This window comes from Budorcas taxicolor, chromosome 5 (genome assembly GCF_023091745.1).
Source record: "Budorcas taxicolor isolate Tak-1 chromosome 5, Takin1.1, whole genome shotgun sequence".
Taxonomy (NCBI): domain Eukaryota; kingdom Metazoa; phylum Chordata; class Mammalia; order Artiodactyla; family Bovidae; genus Budorcas; species Budorcas taxicolor.
Window position 1 is genome coordinate 93,815,599 of NC_068914.1, and position 21,132 is coordinate 93,836,730.

Sequence of the window (21,132 nt, forward strand, 5' to 3'; positions counted from 1 at the left end):
CACACGGTAGCAGCTCCAGGCAACTTAATGAAAAAGAGACAAAGTAAGTAGGTAATAAACTTTGTATGGGGCTTCCCTGGTGGCTCAGACAGTAAAGAATCTGCCTGCAATGCAGGAGACCTGGGTTTGATCCCCGGGTTGGGAAGATTGCCTGGAGAAGGGAATGGCTACCTCCTCCAGTATTCTTGCCCGGAGAATCCCATGGACAGAGGAGCCTGGCAGGCTACAGTCTATGGGGTCACAGAGTTGGACAGGAGCAACTGAGCAACTAACACTTTCACTTTCATATTTTGTATAGGGCCTCCTGGTAGCTTCGTGGTAAAGAATTTGCCTGCCAATGCAGGGGACACGAGTTCAGTCCCTGGATTGGGAAGATCCCCTGGAGAAGGAAATGGCAACCCACTACAGTATTCTTGCCTAGGAAATCTCATGGACAGAGGAGCTTGGTGGGTTACAGTCCATGAGGTCATAAACAGTTGGACACGACTTAGCAACTAGTCAATAATAACAACAAATACTTTGAATAACAAATAGTAAACTTAGGGACCTGGTCACTCCCGGCAATAACATAAAAAGGGTTTAGCTAATACAATTAAAGATCTTTAAACAAGCAGTAATTAAGGGCAAGCAGGATTTTGGGGGTATAGTCCAACTGATGTCACTGAGAACAAATATGGTTTCTCAAAACACATTTTGAATACTAAACTAGATGTTGGCAATATTATAGGTCAATTCTTATGCCTCTCAAATCCTTATCTGAGGTTTTTGAACTCTACTGGATAAAGAACATTTTTACTTCCTTTGAAGAACTTCAGGTCGTGTTAGGGTAGTCTACTGCAGTTTGTTCTCATTCATTCTTTCTTTCAGTCACCAAGCATTTATACTACCTACTAAAGTAAGTACTAACATGAAGGACTGGATATCTAAGTAAGGAAGAAGGAAGTGAAGTGAAGTCGCTCAGTCGTGTCCGACTCTTTGCGACCCCGTGGACTGTAGCCCACTAGGCTCCTCCATCCATGGGATTCTCCAGGCAAGAGTACTGGAGTGGGGTGCCATTTCCTTCTCCAGGGGATCTTCCCGACCCAGGGATCGAACCCAGGTCTCTCACATCGTAGGCAGACGCTTTAACCTCTGAGCCACCAGGGAAGCCCCAAGGAAGAAGGAAAGGCACTAGTAAATAGAGATATTTTGGCTCAGACGGTAAAGCGTCTGCCCGCAATGCTGTCCACAGGGTCACAAAGAGTCGGGCACGACTGAGCGACGTCACGTCACTTCACTAGCCTCAGGCACTTGAAATATGCCTCCCTCGGTTCCTATCACTACTGAATACCTGTCACTCCTTCAGTTGCTAATTTATGTTCCTTCCAATGCCACCTTGCTACTGAACCTAAAACTCTTCGTGCACAGGAACTATACTTAAAGTCATTAAAATTTTGATGATTTTAATAAATTCTGTGGCTAAAATCACTAGGTCCACTCAAAGTGTCTGACATATACCAGGTGATTATCAAAGTCTGATAAGCTAATTTGGTCACAGGAAGACACAGGGTCAGATGTGTCTCACTGCTAAATTCAGTGCTGCCACCCATTTTCTCTTCTTGGCACTCTGCACAAAACAAAAACAACTTCTAGAGCAGGAATATCCAAGGCTGATCACTATGAATCTGATCAAGGACTGAAACGTGCGGATAATTCTAAAAACTGGAGGTGGAAAAAAAGCTAAAAACGGTACACTTCTGATTCACTCCCTAAGCGCCACAGAGGAAACAGCACCCCTCTGTGAACACTTATTTCATTGTCACAGACAGAACTGACTGGTGGTTGGTCTCAAGGCTACAGAAAAATATACAGAAACTCCTCCTTACTAAAGTGTTTTGAGCTCCTGGGCTGAATTCTTAGTGCTGAAAAACTAGTGGATGATTGTTTGCATCATAAAAGGATGTTTTTATTCTATTATTTTTCCAGCTTCCTTCCCAGAACAGAGATTTTAATGATTTTAAATTTCTTCATTTTTAAATGACTTTAATTATCTTTCATTTCATTCTCCAGTACAGGAGCTGACATAGAGTCCTTTCGGTTCCTGAAATGCCTCTGGGATTAGCCCTTTTATTCTATTCCCCCTTGCACTAACAGGGCTTCCCTGCTGGCTCAGACGGTAAAGTGTCTGCCTGCAATGCCGGAGAGCCGGGTTCTATTCCTGGGTCGGGAAGAACCCCTGGAGAAGGAAATGGCAATCCACTCAAGTACTACTGTCTGGAAAATCCCATGGACAGAGGAGCCTGGTAGGCTACGGTCCATGATGTCGTAAAGAGTCAGACACGACTGAGCGACTTCACTTGCACTTGCACTTGCACTAACAAGTTCCGATCACCTCATAGCAGGATACAGCCCCACACTGCTATAAACCTGGGCTCCTTGCTGATTACTTCACTTTACACCGATCTACTCTGCAGAATGCTGGTTTACTTCAAGGGCAGGAAGCCTTACCACAGCTCAGCAAAATCATCTGTGGGCTTCCCTCAGAAGTTCCCATCTGCTCCTCACCACGCCTCCCTCTCCTGCCTCCTACCCCAAATCACCGCTGCACTGAACTCTCAGTGAGATCACTCTCTACCGCAGGAGGACCAGGTGGAGGAGAGAGCCAAAAGGCCAACACTAATGTTCGCTACTTCCTTTTTTCAAGCAACCTTCTGTTTTCCTCCTCTCCCCAGCACATGACCTCTGCTACCAGTAGGTAGATAGCACTGCCTCTGACATCAGCAATACCTTAAATAACCACAAAAACGCACACTCTCTTTAGACAAAATAATCAAACCCAACAAGTGTAAGCGTGCATCTCAGAAAACTACACATACAGTGCTTTCACAGAATTCTCCATACCAACCTTATGTCTTCCACGAAAGACATTTGCAGTAGCTCCTTGGCCTAAAACATCAGATAAAAGCCACAGATGATTAGAAGTGCTCTGCATCTTGGCGTGGTCAGACGATCCTCCTGTTACACTAAGAGAAAAGACAAAAAATTGCACGCTTGTTTTAAGGGAATAATACATTTAAGAAACAAATGTTAGCTACTTTTAGTCTCAAGAAAGAGCACCTATATTTACTGCTAAACTGCAGTGTACAAACAGTCCAATAAAAATCTAACTTTCCAGCAATATTAAAGATTAAAATGCTGTGTGGGCTCTGAAAAAGCTTTATCCAATGACATCTCATATATTGTTTAATTCACTTATTCACAGGGCTGGAAAAAATATCTATTTTCCTTCTAATTTTTTCTCTGTCAATGAAAGTGAAATCTACCTCCTTAAAATGTTTTGAGAGATTAATCACTGATGCATCATATTTTAAAGTGTTTTAAATAAAATAAGGTAAAATACAACAGAAATATAGAAAAAAATAACTTTGTTTCTTTCAGGTGCAAGGCAACACTAAGGAAAACAATTGTTACCACTACATAACCTTTCCTAATTTAAAATTTCCTCTACCTGGAGCCTGACAACCAGGATTCAAAAGAGACCTTTCAGCCACAAATTCTGAAATTAACTTAAGGATAGTTTTTCCAACCTCCAAATATATAAATACACACATACTAAGTGTATATTAACAAGTCTTAAAAAAAAAGCAGGGGAGACTACGCACGTTTAGAGGCAAGAAATATATGGAAAAATCTCTGTACCTTTTGCTCAATTTTGCAGTGAACTTAAAACTGCTCTAAAAAAATTAAGTCTATTAAAAAAAAACAATACCCTTACCCTTGTGCTTCAATATTGTAAAACTGTGTATCTATAAGGATATTGTAAATATTTGTGCTCCATGATGGAGTAAAAATGAGGTATGCTAAAAGCATAAACACTTGTTCCACCATGCCAATCTAAACCTGATGTAATGTCACATTTAATCTTAACATCTTTTCACAGTAAGTCAGAGATAGATATTCAGGAATGAATTAATGAGTGCCAATATTCCAAGTAGGGTTAAGAACACAAAGAATGGGCAGGGTCAAAACTTCAACAATCTTTGATATATTAAGATACATGAAGATAATTTTACCATCTAATTCAGATAAATAATTTTATATACAGTAATTTATGGGAAATAAGCAGTAAAAATAAGATTGTTTTCAAAATATGAAATACATTTATCAGCTACTGATATAATAAAATTCTCAAATATCTTTTCAATAATACCTTCAAGTATTTCTCAAGAATGAAAAGCTTCCCTAATTAACGTAACTTTGCTGCTTGAGCTAACTTTAACTGACAAATAATATCATTAGGTACCTATGTAAATCTAATGGGTAATAGAAAACATATTGATCAGCTAAGATATGGTGCTCTCTATATGCAGATATTAAACTAAGGTGTAACAATGATTGGGGAAATGCCTTTTCAAACTATCTACCAATTACCCCACAACAACAGCATGCTAAAACATGACTCAGCACACCTAGAAGGTGCTTGCTATATCTTTTCAAAATTTTGACACAACATAAGCAGGCACTCAACAAGTATGAGATTGGTGATCCTGCCTTAAGTCTACTTCCTTATATCGTCCAAAATGAAAGTTACCATTTGTCCATAGATAAAACCGGCTTGGTGACGCCGCATATGGACAAAGTTCCAGGATTTCCAAACTCTACCACTACGTGAATCATTTATCAAATATAACATTCAGCGTTCTACAGCGAAAAAAGCCGGGCTTCGGTTACGCACTGACAATTATAGGGGAGAACTTGTTTTGAGGACACCTATTGAAAACACCCGGGAAACGGGCTGGAAAATACACTCGTAAGCCATTTCCCAACGGAAACGTCTGGGAATTTGCATTACATGTATGTACATTAAAAACGTCTTCGGCTTCTAGCTTCCGGTGAGCCAACCCCTGCTGTTTTCATTAAAACCCTAATGACATGTCTTCTTAATCGTCTGAAAAATCAGAACGATCCCGTTCACGCTCGGAAAGACGGGAGAAAGCAGCCAGTCTAACTCCAAGGGAAAGGGGCATGGATGCCCGCCTGCCCGGGCGGCCAGGGCCCAGCCCCAGTAACGGATACATCCTCTTTCTCGGTGCCCGACGACACCAGACCCGCGAGGGCCCGGGTCAAAGGGCCGGCCATGGGGCGAAGAGTCCAGACGCATCGGACCGGCCCGCGCGACCATTCCGGCCGGCTTCGCACGCCGCGGACACCAGGGAGGCGGTGTCCGCCCAGCCAGGGTCGGGGAGGGCTCGGCCTCGGGTCCCGCTAGGCTCTTCGGGTCGCCCGCCCCGCCTCCGCCCTGACTCAGCACCCCAGTTTCCCACGGGGGCGGGATTGCTTCTCGCGGGCCATGCCTGCCTCCGCAGCCCGTGCCCCACGCGTTTGCAGCCCCTCCGCCCGAGCCGTCCCGGCTTACCTTGTCTGGTCTCCGCCACTCCACCACCAGCGGGCTCCCGCGGCCTCCCTGCGGCTCAGGCCACTTCCGGCTTCGCAAGCCCTGGACAGAGGCCACGTGACCGACGGCCGGCGTGCGGGTGCGCGTGCGCACCCCCGCCGGATCGGCCTGGGCCTCAGCCTCCGCCGCCAAGGCTGCTCGCGCGGCTGGCTCCGCGATTTTCTGTGACGAGGAGCCAGGAGGCTGGGTGGGTGTCTGAGTCCGACCCAGTCCACATCCACCGCCTGTCTCCCGCTTACTCTGAGGGTAAAGCTGGAGAGCCCTGCGCGGTGAGCGCAAGAATTCAGATTCCCACGCGGCAAATTCTGCCGCGTCCCCCAGTGCAGTGATGGTGGGTCAGACAGATAGGGACCGATGATTACAAATATATAATAATCACAGCTGTGCAGAATACTGACACGTGCGAGGCCATCGCTTCAGGGATAGATTAGTACGTATTTTGAAGAAGACCACGTTGGCTGCAGGGGAGCCAGATTATTGAATGTAAACAAGCTCATTTAACTCCATCTTTTTGGACGGTATTTTGGGCTTCCCGGTTTCCCTGGTGGCTCAGAGGTTAAAGCGTCTGCCTCCAACGCGAGAGACCCGGGTTCGATCCCTGGGTCGGGAAGATCCCCTGGAAAAGAAAATGGTAACCCACTCCAGTATTCTTGCCTGCAGAATCCCATGGACGGAGAAGCCTGGTGGCTTCCCTGGTGGCTCAGACGGTAAAGTGTCTGCCAGCAACGCGGAAGACCCAGGAATCCAATCCCTGGGTTGGGAAGATACCCTAGAGCAGGAAATGGCAACCCACTCCAGTACTCTTGCTTTGGAAAACGACAATAGTGGAGAATCTAGGGACTATAATCAGGTGACCTGCAATATTTGTGCCGCTGAGAGCTCAAGAGGCTATTCCCTAGAGATCCCTCTGGCCCACTGACAGCACTGCAACCTTTCTCAGCACTAGAGGCTCAAGAGACTTCTGCTGCTGAGGGATAAATTCCGGAGGGAAGGAGGAGGAAGGCGGGAGTCCTTTCCAGGTGAGAACTACAGGAGCCAGGAGTGAAAGAAGGAAACTGGCAGAGTGTTTTAAGAGCAGAGGCTTTTGAATGGAGCTGACCTGGATTGCAGTCCCAGCGCTTTTTGCTATTGATGACGTGCTGTGGTTCATGGGGTTGCAGAGTCGGACACGACAACCTAAGCCTGTTTTTTAGGGCTTCCCTGTAGCTCAGAAGGTAAAGAATCTGTCTGCAGTGCGATAGACCTGGGTTCGATCCCTGCATGGCAAAGACCCTCTGGAGAAGAAAATGGCACCACACTTCAGTATTCTTGGCTGGGAAAATCCCATGGACAGAAGAACCTGTCTGGCTACAGTCCATGGAGTTGCAGAGTTAAGAGACGACTCAGCAACTAACACTTAAGTCCTTAAGTGTGTTTTTATCATATACCATAGGTACAAAACAGAGATAACAAAACTCCACTATGTTACAAAGGAATTTTCATTATTAAACTTTTAAACAGTTTAATGATGAAATCATTCTAACAACGATCTATTCACTGCTTACAATTCCCACTAATTTTAGTTCACCCCTATCTAATGCCAAGGAGGCCTTGAGTCCAAGTTCCTTACAACAGTATAACCTACATCTCAAAGTTGAATGGGAGAAAATGTGATTTGCTGAAGGCCTTGATTCAAAATGTTTACTGCATTAAGTGAGGAACACTGAAATACTTTTTCTGGAAGATCAAGCCATTTGTGAAGCATTTAATGTTAGTATTTAAGATTTAAATAAACTGTTAGGCCCAAAACTATACCAGGCCTCATAAAACTTATAGTTCCATAGTTAAGACATACAAATCCGTCTTCTTGCCTCAGTGAGGCTTTGTTAAGGTGAGATTCACCCTTGAGACAATTAATTATTGGGGTGTTTGCTTTTGGAGACTGTTATACAGTACAGGTAAGGCAATTTATGATGAAAGTTTCCTAATTGCTATGGCTCCCCCTACATGAAGTGCTCTAGACAACCTCAAGGAAGGAAGGTGTGAATTATTACACATTAGATAACATGAAGTTTTAATCTCTATTATAGATTCTTAATGCCCCTGTTTTGATTTCTCTTAGTTCTCAATACTTGTGAATCTTCTGAAGGGCTTTAAAGAGCCAGGAAGGAAGAAGGAGGTGTCACCTTTATATATATGGAATAAACAGTACAGTAACAATGGCTATTGGGGGCTTGCCAGGTGGCTCAGTGGCAAACAATCTGCCTACCAAGCAGGAGACTTGGGTTCAACCCCTAGGTCAGGAAGATCCTCTGGAAAAGGAAATGGCCACCCACTCCAGTATTCTTGCCTGGAATATCCCATGGACAGAGAAGCCCAGCAGGTTACAAGAGTATATAAAATAGCATGGGGTCACAAAAGAGTCAAACACCACCTAGTGACTAAACAATAGTTATTATCAATAAGCAGATGCTGCAGTAAGCTTTTTTCATGTTTAACTTACTGAATTCTTATAGTTACCATTATTTCCCCCATCTTACAGATGGGTAAACTGGGGCAGAGAAAACTTGTCAAAGGTTCTAAAACCAATTACTGGCATAACTGTTGTCGGAACCCACTGAATCTGGATCCCGAGCCTGTCTAAGCTCTTAACTACTATGCTATGCAATAATGATCTCTCCCACTGTACAGGGGAACTTGTCAAAGAACAATAGCTCTCACTCATCTGTTTTTAAAATCATTTTTATTGAAGTACTGTCATCCCTTCGTCCACAGGGGATTGGCTCCAGGACCCCCAGATACCAAAATCCTTGGATGCTCATTTCTTATATAAAATAGCATAGTATTTGCATGTAATCCATGCACATCCTCCCACATACTTTAAATGATCTCTAGAATGCTTACAATACCTAATACAATGTAAATGCTATATAAATAGTTCTCAAGTACAGCAAATTCAAGTTTTGCTTTTTCAAACCTTCTGGAAATTGTTTTTTCCGAGTATTTTTGATCTAAGGTTGGTTGAATCCATGGATGTGGAACCTGCACATACAGAGGGCTGACTATAATATACATCTCATTGATCCATTTTTACAATTAACTGTTAACTTAGTTTAGCAACTTTATTCTATGATGTTAGGAAAATGTTTAAAATCGTTTCTGGAGAATATTAACCCCAGGAGAATATTTATGTAAAATTAAGGATACAATTTTAGGGAATTTAGAAGACCACTGAAGCCCATCCATGAAACCTCTAGGGACCACATGGGCCAAAGGTTAAAAAAACCCTTAGCCACTCTAAAACCTTACTTGAGTTTGGAATTTAAACTTAAATGATGATTATAGTAATTCTGCTGCTCAGTGTTGTCCATCCTTTCTTAATTTTCCAATAGTACTGCTGGTCTTATCATCTTGATTTCTTACATGAAAGTCAAAGTGTTAATCACTCAGTTATGTCCAACTCCTTGCAGCCCCATGGACTATAGCCCCCCAAGCCCCTCTGTCCATGGAATTCTCCAGGCAAGAATACTAGAGTGGGTAGCAATTCCCTTCTAAGGGGATCTTCCCGACCCAGGGATTGAACCCAGGTCTCCCAAACTGCAGGCAGATTCTTTACTGTCTGAGCCACCAGGGAAGGTTTCTTGCATAGTTATGAATAAAAATGGGGGAAGGCAGGGGAACTAAACCAGCAGCTACTAATAAGCATTATAAACACACAGGTATATTGTGCCCTAAGTAAATCCAGTTAAGATGGAAAATATTAGATTTTTAATTCTATCAACATATGCACACAGGTTTTTTGTAGTGCATTTGAAAAAGATTCTAAATTACTTAATAGAACAAAGTAGGATATACTCTTTTAGGAGCATAATTAAATAATCCAAACACTTATACAGTATGTGCAGTCCTTTAAATGGAAAATCAAGGAGAGATGAAAAAATAAGACTCAAGTATTTAAAATAACTCCAAAAGACTTGATATATTTCACTACGTAAAATTTATTTGCTTTTTTAATAAAAAATGTATAACACCAGCACCTACTCTTCAATCAGTTAATTTATGAAACCGTTCTGTTTTGTAGAATACACATTGGCATTAAACAGTTTAAGGAAATGTAATAGCTATCTACAAAAAAGTTAATTTTGATTTTATTCCCCCCACTTTTTTATGAGTCTGCACACATAAATGAAACAGTTTATGAGTCTGCACACATAAAACAAAAATTTAAATTTTCAAACATTTTATATTCAGTAATGAAAAAGAAATACACTGTTTTCTTGCTATGGTCTTTATAAAGGACTTAAAAGTTTCAAGTTAAAAAAAAAAGGTACTAGGATAACTCTGCTGTATCTTACAACAGCATTTTTATACAGAACGATTTAATCGGCATGCAACTTCTCTATGTTGTCACATACCTGTAATTTAGGGGAAATTACACCCATTTTACAGAAAAAAATCCCAATACATATACTGCAATAAGCTCAAAGCAGTGTTAAAAAGACCAGGGTGAACAGCACACAAAAAATTGTTTTCTTATAAATTATTAACTGGAATTCTTGATCATGAAGTAGGCACGGGGAGCTCTAGTCCTCAGGGCTTTGCTCTCTGGAAGAACACCTGTAAATAAGGTATTAGTTCACTTAGTACTGATGTCAGATGATTGTCACCTTTTACCTCAAGAAGGGCTCCATGTTACTTACTGGGTGCTAGTCACACTTCTAAAACATTTCATATACTCTAGAAATCCACACATAATACAAGCCAACTACTTTCTCTTCTAGACAACTTGGTGAAGTCTAGAGATAACTAATGTTGCCACTACTCAGTTGGGAAACTCGTGAAAATATGGTGCTACCTCCAGTGCTATGAGAGTCAAGCAGTGAGAGGAAAACACGCTCTTGACCATGGTTTGCCGACTGGCACTACTGTCAAAGTTAACGCTAGGAAATTAAATTTTGAAGAAGAAACAAACAAGTCAAAGCTAAAGATAGCAGGTGTTATCCCTTAACTATTTATTTATTAAAAAAATACTTTCAATTTAACATCTAAGACTATGAATGTGTAGGCCAGAGGCTGTGCTAAGCACTGGCTCAATATTACTCCCTTCCGTAGTTGGGTTCATGTTAAGTAAGCACCAGAGTACATAGAAGGCAGTAAACTCATTATGGATAAGGACCACATTCATCATTTTATCTGTAACACCTAGTAGATCAGACATTCATATAATAATTATTAACTATCTAAGTGGAGAGAAAAGAATCATCACTATATAAGCAAAACATAGAGGCCATGATTAAGATTAGCCTTGAAGAATGGGTAGAATTCCTAAAGGAAAAGAGTGCTAATAAGGCAGAATATTTGAAGAACAGCAGGAATAGTAAGGGATATTCCTGCAAGAAAAAACAAAAAAGTAGTCTGAGCTCAGAATCTTGGGGGGGGGGGGGGGGGGGGGCAGGGAAGGCACCTAAATGCCAAATTAAAGAATTTGTTACTGTTTAGTCAACAGTTAAGCCTATGAAGATCATGAAGAAAAGGAATGAATTTCAGAAAACTTTTCAATGTTTTCAAATGGATCAGCTTGGATAGAACAAGGGAAGGGAAATCAGAGTGTTCTTAGAGAACAGAAGCCTACACCAGAGTGGCAGCAGGGGACAGAAAACAAGTGAGACAGTGGGGAGGAAACAATCAGCAAGATCTAAGGATTAATCAGACAGGAACAGAGGAGGCTCAAAAGAAGGAACTTCATTTTTTTTCCAACTAGAAGAATAATGCCATAGAGAAGCTGCGCTTGGGAGGAAGACTATTAAATGCTGTTGGGATGAATATACTTGGAGCACAAGCCTCCTATAATGTACCTAGACCTGCTGGAACAGATACCTCTAACAGAGTTACAATTTATTTTTAGTCCTTTAATCCAGTGTGATGATCAGTTACTTAACAGAGGTTACTTCCACAGGTACTTTGCTTTCATGGGGAACTGGGAAAGGGGAGGGTTCCCAATGATAAACAATAACTCTCTTCTCATAAACTCTTTGGTCAGTTTAAGCTGACAAACTATTACTAGGGGAAAAACTGGCAAGGGAAGATGGCAGAACCAAAGTTTAAGGATAGCACACTTATTTATCAGTGAAGTCCCCTGACTTGAATGCCTTTGGCAAAAGGACCAGGGAGCCATTAAGTTACTTATCACTAAGAAATTTAGCACGTGCTTTACCCTGAAATTTGTTGAACATAATTAATAAAGTAAAGAACAGTTCCTCGAGCTGTCACACTATAACTTTAATTCCAGACCATGAGCTCCTTGTGGGCAAGGAAAGTCACTCATACTGGTATCTGCAGCAGTTAGGACAGTATGTGTTACATAACAAGGCAGTCACAGAGTGCTGACTGAGTGACCAGCTGGGTGAGGGTAAGATAGCTGTTTCATGGATTTAACTGTAGAAATGAATACCAAATAAATACTTGGAGGCTGGTTTGGTTAATTCAGTGGTTTTATGACTATAAAAAGAGCCTTAATGACCATTTTGCAAATTTGAAAGTTTCAAGATAGGATATAACCAAGTAACTCATACTTCTGTTTTTTTATTTTTAATTCCTTACTTTCAACTCAATATGGGTAGCTGTTCTTAAATATTACTTGTTCTCCCAATTCTCTAGTACCTAGTTAGTTACATCACAAAACTGAAAGGAAATGACATTTTCGTATCAGCATAGTCAGGCATATACAATTCAGTGTGCTTATCTAACTTCCTCTAACCTTTTGTAGGAGCTCAGCTGAAAGGGCCTTCACATAAAACTGAAATGTAGTAATAGCTATTAATTGTGGATTCTTAGAAGCAGGTTTTAGAGCAAAGAGATCCCAAATATGTAACTATGTAACTGTTGGTCAAACTACAGTATGATACAGTATACTGTAGTATGTATTGGCTCTGAAACACCACCTAATCGTATGAAGATATGTAAGTTTTCCAAATACCTACCTTTAAGTAGTTTTTAAAAACTTTAGCATCAGGCTGCTGAAGTGCTTGACAAAACTCCTGAGGGGCCAGGAGGGGAGGAGAGATAAAAGAATGAGTCATTTGTATTAAATTCATCAAAATTCAAAACTACAATATTCTTTTAAAATTGTGATAATAAAATCATAAAACTGACCATCTTAACCACATATACGGTACAGCACTGTTAACTATATGCACTGTCATGCACCAGATTTCAAGAATTTTTCATCTTGCAAAACTAAAACTCCACACCCACTGAAAAGTCCCTGTTCCCCCCTTTCTCCCCAGCCCCCACCCCCTGGCCACCAACATTCTACCTTCTGTTTCTAAGAGTTTGACCACTTTAGATACTTCATTTAAGTGGAATAATACAATATCTGTTTTTGTGATTGGCTTATTTCATTTAGTGTAACGTCCTCAAGGTTCATCCATGTTGTAGCATACGACAAAATTTCCCTTTTTGTTTTAAAGGCTGAACCATATCTGTTCTATGTATATACCACATTTGGCTTATCCATTCACCCATCAACAGACATTCAGGTTGCTTCACATCTTCAGTATTCATATTATAATTTATCAAAATTAACCTGAACAGTTCCTCACCAAAAAGGTTATAAGACATTTTCAAATGTAATACTTTTCAGACAGGCTGTTTTCACGTTAGAGAACATGGATGCTCTGGGGAAGATGGACTCTTGCCTCAGAAGGGTGAATGGGACAAAAATTACATGGCTATGGCTGTTCTCATCTAGTAAAAGGGTAACTGCGAGGAGCCAGACCAAACGAAAAAGAGAAAATTCTCCTCAATAGAATTGTTCAAAAAGCGCAGTCAGATGCCATATGAGAAAAGGGAAAACTGGGAATCATTATCTTTTACAAGCAAATTATTAGATACTTTGCTTCATTTAGGAACCTAGGAAACTATTTGAGCTCTTCAACATTGAGTGGTATATTTCTGTTCCTGATGCATTAAGATCATAAGTAATTAGTAGCATACCTTTTATAAAATATTAATTTACTTATGTAACAAATGGTAAATGAGAAACTTAACACCCAAGTTAAAGATATGTCATAAAATTAGAGACCATAAATTAAAAATTAATTTTGTGAGTATTTTTATGTGAGGTCTATTTTTCATTCAGTTTTTTAGTGCCTTTTATAAAACAGCATTATAAAATACTATTGATGAAGAAACAATCCTTAGAATCTACACAAGAGATCCTAACTCTAGTTTCAATCGGGACTTTGATACCTCATTAGAACTATGTGCTACTGCACAAGAGGTCTGGATAACTAGATGCTCAGAGAACAACTGAATGCCATCATAAAAATGTGCCACTTACCTCAAAATATGATTCAAATTCACAAGCTAAGCACAGGTGAGCTTGGCCTGTGTAAAATTAACAACCTGGCACAAACCTTCACAAATTCTTCACAAAGAATTGGACATGACTTAGGGACTAAACAACAACTTCTTTAATTAAGATTAAGAGGAAAATCTGCTACAACAGCTCTTACCTGAATTATCTCTGGAGCTACTTGCAAGGAAGGCAGGTATTCCTGTTGAAGATACTGAACACATTCTGGGCCCTGAAAATTAAATTGGAACAATATGTGAATACTTTAAATACAATATGGTACTTTGATTAAGAACACAGATTCTAAAGCCAGACTGCTTTGAAGCCTGGCTCTAGCTAACTTCTAGTAACTTGGGTAGGTTACTTAATCTCCCTGAGCCTCAGTTTCTGAAAAAATGGAGTTATTGTGAGGATTGGATGAGTTAGCAAACGTAAAGCTGCTAGAATAACACTTAGCACTCAGGACATATTAACATTTCGCAGTGTTACGCAGTGCTAACGATTCAACAAATATTCTTTTAAATGCAAGAGATCACAAAACCAGAGTCTGACTCACAGGACTGAAAAGAAAGCAAAGAGAGGTGCTCCCAATCTATCAGAGTGGACTACCGGCACGCTGGGGGAAGCCTAAGGGTAGTGCCAGGAAAGTTAACATCTTTAGAAATGAAAATATAAGCAAGAAAGAATAAATGCTACCTAGGAGATAACAGCAATAAAAGCACACTTCCTTCTTCCTGTTCAATAAACTAGGAAACAGGAATTTAGTAGCCAGGTGAGGAAACTAAGACACAGGAAGATAGGGTGATTTGTCCAGTTTCTGTTAATTAAGTCTGTACTAAATACTAAATAAAGAGCAGGTCATTTGATATCTTAAACCATTGTCCTTTGTTGCCAACTGCTAGTACTTCTAGATGCTAAAACTTTCGGAATAGTTATCTGGCTTTTTAAGGGTAAACTTGGCAGAGGGAGGGGAGAAGAGTTCCACAAACTCACCCCTAATCTCCACCCCTTCTCAACACCTACAAAAGACTTAGGACACAGTTTGAGAACGCCTTTCTTATAGCACTCTGTTGCTGAGACAGTGGCCTCAACCGAATGCAATAAATCCAATACTCAGAAAACAAGCAAACAAAATCCCTGCTAATTTCATCTTCAAACTTGAATTTAACTTAAATGCTTTAATATGTTGACTACTCCAACCTAGTACAACTGAAAGGATGCTATCAAAACAAAAGCAATCCAACTCTCCTCAATGTACTTCTCCCTGCATTAATATCTGGATTTCCTGTTAACATTATTGCTCCTGAATCAAAGGCTTTCTTTATGTTTCCTTATCTACCTTGACTCCTGACCCACTAGCCCGATCAATCCAGGTCACAATTTAACGATCCTTCTAAGGAAACTTGTTCCTGAGAGGAGATAATACTGGGCTGTTTGTGCAAGTTTCTCATATCACTTCTACTTTCCTTCTCATTTCTTTATTCTATTCCTCCCCCTGTACTAATCGCCCATTCACTGCTCATCACTGCATACAACTCCACTGTTACCACTTAAAAATGGGAGTATAGTTTTGCTTTCGTTTTTTTTTAATGAGGAAACGTAAACTTTGACCTCAAGAAGGTATCAGTCAGGTAAATAAATGAGAAAATAGAAAAATGAAGTAAATAATTTTCAAATATAATGTTCCACTTGATTCAATTCTGTTTGCCTAAAGAACAACTCTGAGGACAAGATAAACACTTCCGAATTGTAAATATCATTCTTACTGTCTGCTATTCCTCATTCTCCTTGACTCTCTAGCATCCAACAATGTTAACCAGTCTTCTCTTTCATGACTCTATTCCCTAACTTTCATACCTTTGGTCCTAGCTCTCTGTTGACTCTTGCTTTAGCCAAAGTTCTTTCTGTCCTGGTCTTAGAAAGTCTCATTCATTCCTACTACTCTATCTTAACAAACTACAACCTGAGAACTCCAAAACCAGTATTTAGTTCTAACTGCTTTTGACCCATGTTTCTAAGTGTTCTGTGTACATTTTTTCTACCTAGCTATTCTAAATTACGATCACTGCCTACTGACTTCCCAACTTCTCACATGAAACACATACCTAGTCCCAATTCGGTTTTTAGCTATTCTACCCCTATACTTTAGTTAAACAGGATAACATTATTCGTCACTAACTCTACACTGCAACACCTGATCTGTCTTCCTACACCTGTCACAGTATCTTTGCCCAGAGTGCCAGCTCCTCCTGGTCAGTCTAATGAATCCACAGTTGTTTCACAGTCTATAAAAAAACAGAAAAATACTCCCTCTTTTTAGTATTGACTTATATACTGCCTGGGCAGATCTGCTCATTCATCTTTAGTCCCACCATGTTACATTTAATACAAATGGATTAATTTACTATACCTCTATTAAAGTACTTACCTAACACATCCAATTGAGTTTTTAAGTATTGGTCTCCCCGATTCTAAGTGAAAGTTGCTTAGTCGTGTCCGACTCTTTGTGACCTCATGGACAGCCCATGGAATTCTCCAGGCCAGAATACACTAGAGTGAGTAGCTGTTCCCTTCTCCAGGGGAATCTTCCCAACCCAGGGACTGAACCCAGGTCTCCCATATTGCAGGCGGATTCTTTACCAGCTGAGCTACCAGGGAAGCCCGATTCTAAGCTCCACAAATGTTGGGGCACTTTTTATTCATGTTTATACAGGACCCTTGCTGCCCCAAACACATAGCCCTTTCCTCCCTAGCACATAATAGGTGTAGAGAAAATGCTGGATTGAAAACCCTTCAAGTCTCTCTTGGAATCAAAAATTTAAGTTCAAACGAGGGAGTGGGATGTATGGAGACTCTGAACAAAACCTCATGTGTTTATTTTGGGTGGTTGAGGGAAGGTGCTGCTCACTAGATGACTTCAGCTATGTGGGACTGCTAGTCCTGTGCTGGCATCCTGGCTTTGAGAAGTCGGAGACAGAAATCTTTGTTTAAAAATTTAAAAAAGGACCTATTTTCAAATGCTGGCAATCAACTCCCTAATTAAAAACACTATATAAAGCAAACAACACACCAGCTAGATTCAGCCCAGAATCACTTATGATTTATACAAATTGTCAGGTTAACAAGGGGACTACAAATTTCTGAAGTAGTGAAGTGCTCTAACCAATTGGTAACACTAAGAAGTTGGACAAATCTGTGAAGAACCTACCAGGTAGTGAAACCAGGGATTGTGAAATTCTGGTTAAGATTTTTCTTATTATTTGTCAAACCAAACAAATATACATTTTAACTTTCCGGTTATCCCAAATGTGAAAGACAATAAAAGATACTACTTCTTTCGTTCAACCCCACCCTCACATCCAAGATAGTCGAAAGCAAAGTTAATCAATTTTCATAAAAGATAGTTTTCAAGAATAAGACATATGCAATTAAAACTATAAAAAATAAACATGCAAGCTGAAAATAAGGGGGCAGGAAGTACAAAGCTTACCCGTTTGAGATGAATTGTTTTCAGTGTCACCGCACACTCAGATAAAGCCTATGAAAAGCAAATTTAAGAAATTTAATACAGTCAATTCTTAAATACTGATCCTACATTTCTTTCCCTCGCCACTGTTCACTAACATTTACTGCCAAAGAAAAGATGGAGAAAGGAATGGTAACAGACAGGCAAAAGGAACAAATGAGTTAGATAGAAAAATACAAAACTACTGTCTTAATGTAGTGCATTATAATTAAGAAATCAAGCTTTTACTTGGTCCTAGGGAAATGAATAAAGGGCAACTGCTTGACATTAAGCATTCTAAAGATGAGATTTGGGGAAACTATCAAATGAGGAAGAGAAAGTTACTCTCTTAATGATTAAGAAAAAAAAAAAACAACATTAAGCACAAGTTTTAGAACGAAAGAAGTGGCAGGAAACTAGTAACCCAACCAAGCTTTAAAGAATGTTTGCATCGTGTACCCTTTCACAGTCCTAGAAAAAGTCCTGGTTGTTAAAATTGCAGGAGCTACATTTTATACAGTTAGCTTCAATATCAAGATTTAGGAAGAATTCACAAAAGGTCCAAATGGTATCATCAATGTTTAAAAAAATTTTTTTAATGAATATTCTAATTTGAAATTATTATTTTTTTTTAAAGGCACTGAAATCTAATATAATCAGCCTGGCATTAAGGAAGAAATTGTGAATTAGAATACATGAGATCTAAGAAGGTCTAAAGAGATTCCTAGGTGCTTACCAATACTGTTTGTGCATCTGCCAGATCAAAGGTTTGTTTTAAAGGTGCTAGGAAACATGCAGGGACAATGTGCTTATAAACAAAATCAGCAAATCCCACTGGTCCATCTTTACCTCCTGTTAAGAAAATTCAAATTTTCATCTTGTATAATAATGAAGTCATTTAATTTATCACCAGTGAAAATCAACTCCCAGCGCCTGTCTATGTTAGGACTAGGATCCCATTTCATCTCTCTTGTCTTAGGAAACAGGTTGGGGAATGAAGAATTTTTTAAAAAATTATATTTATTTTTGACTGTGATGGGTCTTTGTTGCTGCGTGGGCTTTTCTCTGTTGAGGCACAGGCCCTAGGGCACGCAGGCTTCAGCAGTTGCAGCTCCTGGGCTCTTGAGCACAGGCTCAATAGTTGTGATGCACGGGCTTAGTTGCTCCAAGGCATGTGGGATCTTCCTGGATCAGGGATCAAACCTGTATCTCCTGCATTGGCAGGCAGATTCTTTTACCACTGAGACACCAGGGGAAGCCCCAAGGTTTTTTAAAAAAGAATTATCTTACCCCAGAGTTCTACCAACTTGGAAAGGATAATAAAACATGTTTTCTGAGCAATGGGATCTGGATATTCTACTGCTCCTTGAATAACAGTAACCAGCACTCGTTCTACATTCTCTGCACCTGAAGAGAAAAACCTGGGTTCAATCTGAAAAAGAACTAGAAAGGCAATCTGAAGTTCTGATTTCATATATAGTAACAAGACAAAAGCATTTGCAGGGTTGATAAGAGCCCTCAATTTTTATTATCCTGGCTCTCTAAATTTCAAGTATAAAACATTGAAAAATTACTATTCCCTCATTATCCCGCCCTCTGGACTTCCATATAGCAAAATTCTCTATGTGGACCCCTGTAGTCCATTTTTGATAGCTTATTGACCAGAGACAATTCAATATTCAGTTACATAACTAATTGCTGGCCACAGTCATTAAATTTCTGCAAAAATCCCCCAGACACTAATGTGTTAATTAAAAAAAAAAAAAGCAAAGTGGACAGTAAGATTCAATTGTCAGGTCAATTCTAGCAAGAAGCCATCACAGTATTACACTATGAAGGAATCAACTAATATAGCTTTAGGCAAACAAAGAACATTCTCTAGACTAAAACACATACTGGAACACACAACCAAGCCACAGTAAATATAAAAGGATAGAAATTATTTCAAGTATCTTTTCTGACCACAATGGCATGAAACTAGAGATCAATCACAGAAAGAAAAATGAAAAACAACTCCAGGGGATCTTCCTGACCCAGGGATCGAACCCAGGTCTCCCGCATTGCAGGCAGACGCTTTAACCTCTGAGCCACCAGGGACTCAAAAAAACAAACAAAAAAACACACAAAACACACACACACACACACACACACAAAAACAACTATGTGGAAATGAAACAATATGCTACTAAAAAACCAATGGGTCAATGAGGAAATCAAAGAAGAAAAAAGAAAAAATACCGAAGCAAGTGATAATGAAAAACTACCATACAAAAACCCACAGGATGCAGCAAGAGCAGCCTTAAGACAGAAGTTCCTCGTGATCTAGGCCTTCCTCAAAAACACAAGAAATGTCTCAAACAATGTGACCTACCACCTAAAAGAATTAGAACAAGAACAAACAAATCCTGAAGTCAACAGAAGGAAGGAAACAAATATCAGAGAGAAGACACAGATTATATAGAGATTAAGAAAGATTAAAAAGGCAATAAAAGCAGGAGATGGTTTTTTGGAAGGGATAAACAAAATCAACAAACCTGTAGCTGGTCTCATCAAGAAGGAAAAGGACTCAAACAAAATGAAAAATGAAAAATAACAACCAGTACTACAGAAATTAAAAAAAAATTGTAATATTACAGTTATATAGCAACAAAATGGACAACCTAGAAGAAATGGAAAAATTTCTAGAGACATACAGCCTACCAAATCTGAATTAAGAAGAAACAGGTAACTTCAACAGACTGATCGTTAGAAGTGAAATAGAATCTGTCTTAAAAAAAAAACTTATGGCAAAAAAACTCCAGGACCATTCAGCTTCACTGGGGAATTCTACCAAACAGACAAAGAACTTACACCTATCTTTTTTAAGTTCTTCCAAAAGACCAAAGAGGGGACACTACCAACGTCATTCTATGAAGCCATCATCACCCTGATACCCAAGTCAGACAGACACTACAAAAAAAGAAAATTATAGGCTGGTATCTTTGATGACTATAGGCACAAAAACCCTCAACAAAACATTAGCAAACTGAAGCCAATAACACATAAAAAGGATTATACTCCATGATCAAGTAAGATTTATTTCAGGGTCACAAGGATGGTTCAATATATGCAAATCAATCAATGTGACATACCACCCCAATAAAAGAAAAGACAAAAACCACATGATTATCTCAGTGGATTCAGAAAAAGCATCTGGTAAAATCAACATCCCTTCATGATAAAAACTCTCACCAGTGTGAGTACAGAAGGAGTATATCTCAACATAATAAAAGCCATTTATAACAAACCCACAGTGAATGTAATACTCAGTGGTAAAAAGCCAAAAACGTTCCTGCTCAATTTTGGAGAAAGAGAAGAATGTTCACCCTCACCACTTCTAGTCAATATAATATTGGAAGTCTCAGCCACAGCAATTAGACAAAAAAAAAAGAAAGAAAGAAAAGGTGGTATCCATACTGGAAGGGAGAGGTGAAACTGTCATTATAGGCAGATGACATGATGTTCTATATTGAAAACCCGAAGGACTCCACAAAAAAATATATTAGAATAAATGAGTTCAGCAAGGCAGCAGGATACAAGTCTAATATATAGAAATCTGTCACATTTTGTTAATAATTTCAGAAAAAGCAAAAAACAATCACACTTGAGATTGTGTCCAAAAAAATTTAAAAAACCACAACCAATAAATAAACCTACCAAGGAGGTAAAAGATCTATATGCTGAGGACTATAAAAAATTGATATGGAAACTGAAGATGATTCAAAGAAATGGAAAGATATCCCATGTTCTTGGTTTGGAAGAATATTGTTAGAATGACCATACTACCCAAAGTTACCTATGGATTCAATACAATTTCTA

At 39.5% G+C, this 21,132-nt stretch overlaps 2 protein-coding genes across 4 annotated transcripts in view; both read right to left on the minus strand.

Annotated features, from left to right (window-relative positions):
• TBK1 (TANK binding kinase 1) overlaps positions 1-2,971 on the minus strand; it is a 40,714-nt gene extending 37,743 nt beyond the window's left edge. Inside the window, exon 1 of the mRNA XM_052640226.1 lies at positions 2,885-2,971. Coding sequence (XP_052496186.1) covers positions 2,885-2,971 — 87 coding nt within the window. The remainder of the gene's footprint in view (positions 1-2,884) is intronic.
• A 6,481-nt stretch (positions 2,972-9,452) lies between these two features.
• Positions 9,453-21,132, minus strand: part of XPOT (exportin for tRNA) — a 39,673-nt gene continuing 27,993 nt past the window's right edge. For 2 of the 3 annotated variants that reach the window (XM_052639620.1, XM_052639619.1), the window contains 6 exons: positions 18,565-18,681; positions 18,011-18,126; positions 17,260-17,307; positions 13,930-14,001; positions 12,394-12,450; positions 9,453-10,030 (listed from right to left, as the gene is read on the minus strand). In XM_052639620.1, the coding sequence (XP_052495580.1) occupies positions 10,004-10,030; positions 12,394-12,450; positions 13,930-14,001; positions 17,260-17,307; positions 18,011-18,126; positions 18,565-18,681 (437 nt within the window). In that variant the 3' untranslated portion in view covers positions 9,453-10,003. The remainder of the gene's footprint in view (positions 10,031-12,393; positions 12,451-13,929; positions 14,002-17,259; positions 17,308-18,010; positions 18,127-18,564; positions 18,682-21,132) is intronic. The other variant, XM_052639621.1, reaches the window with a different exon arrangement.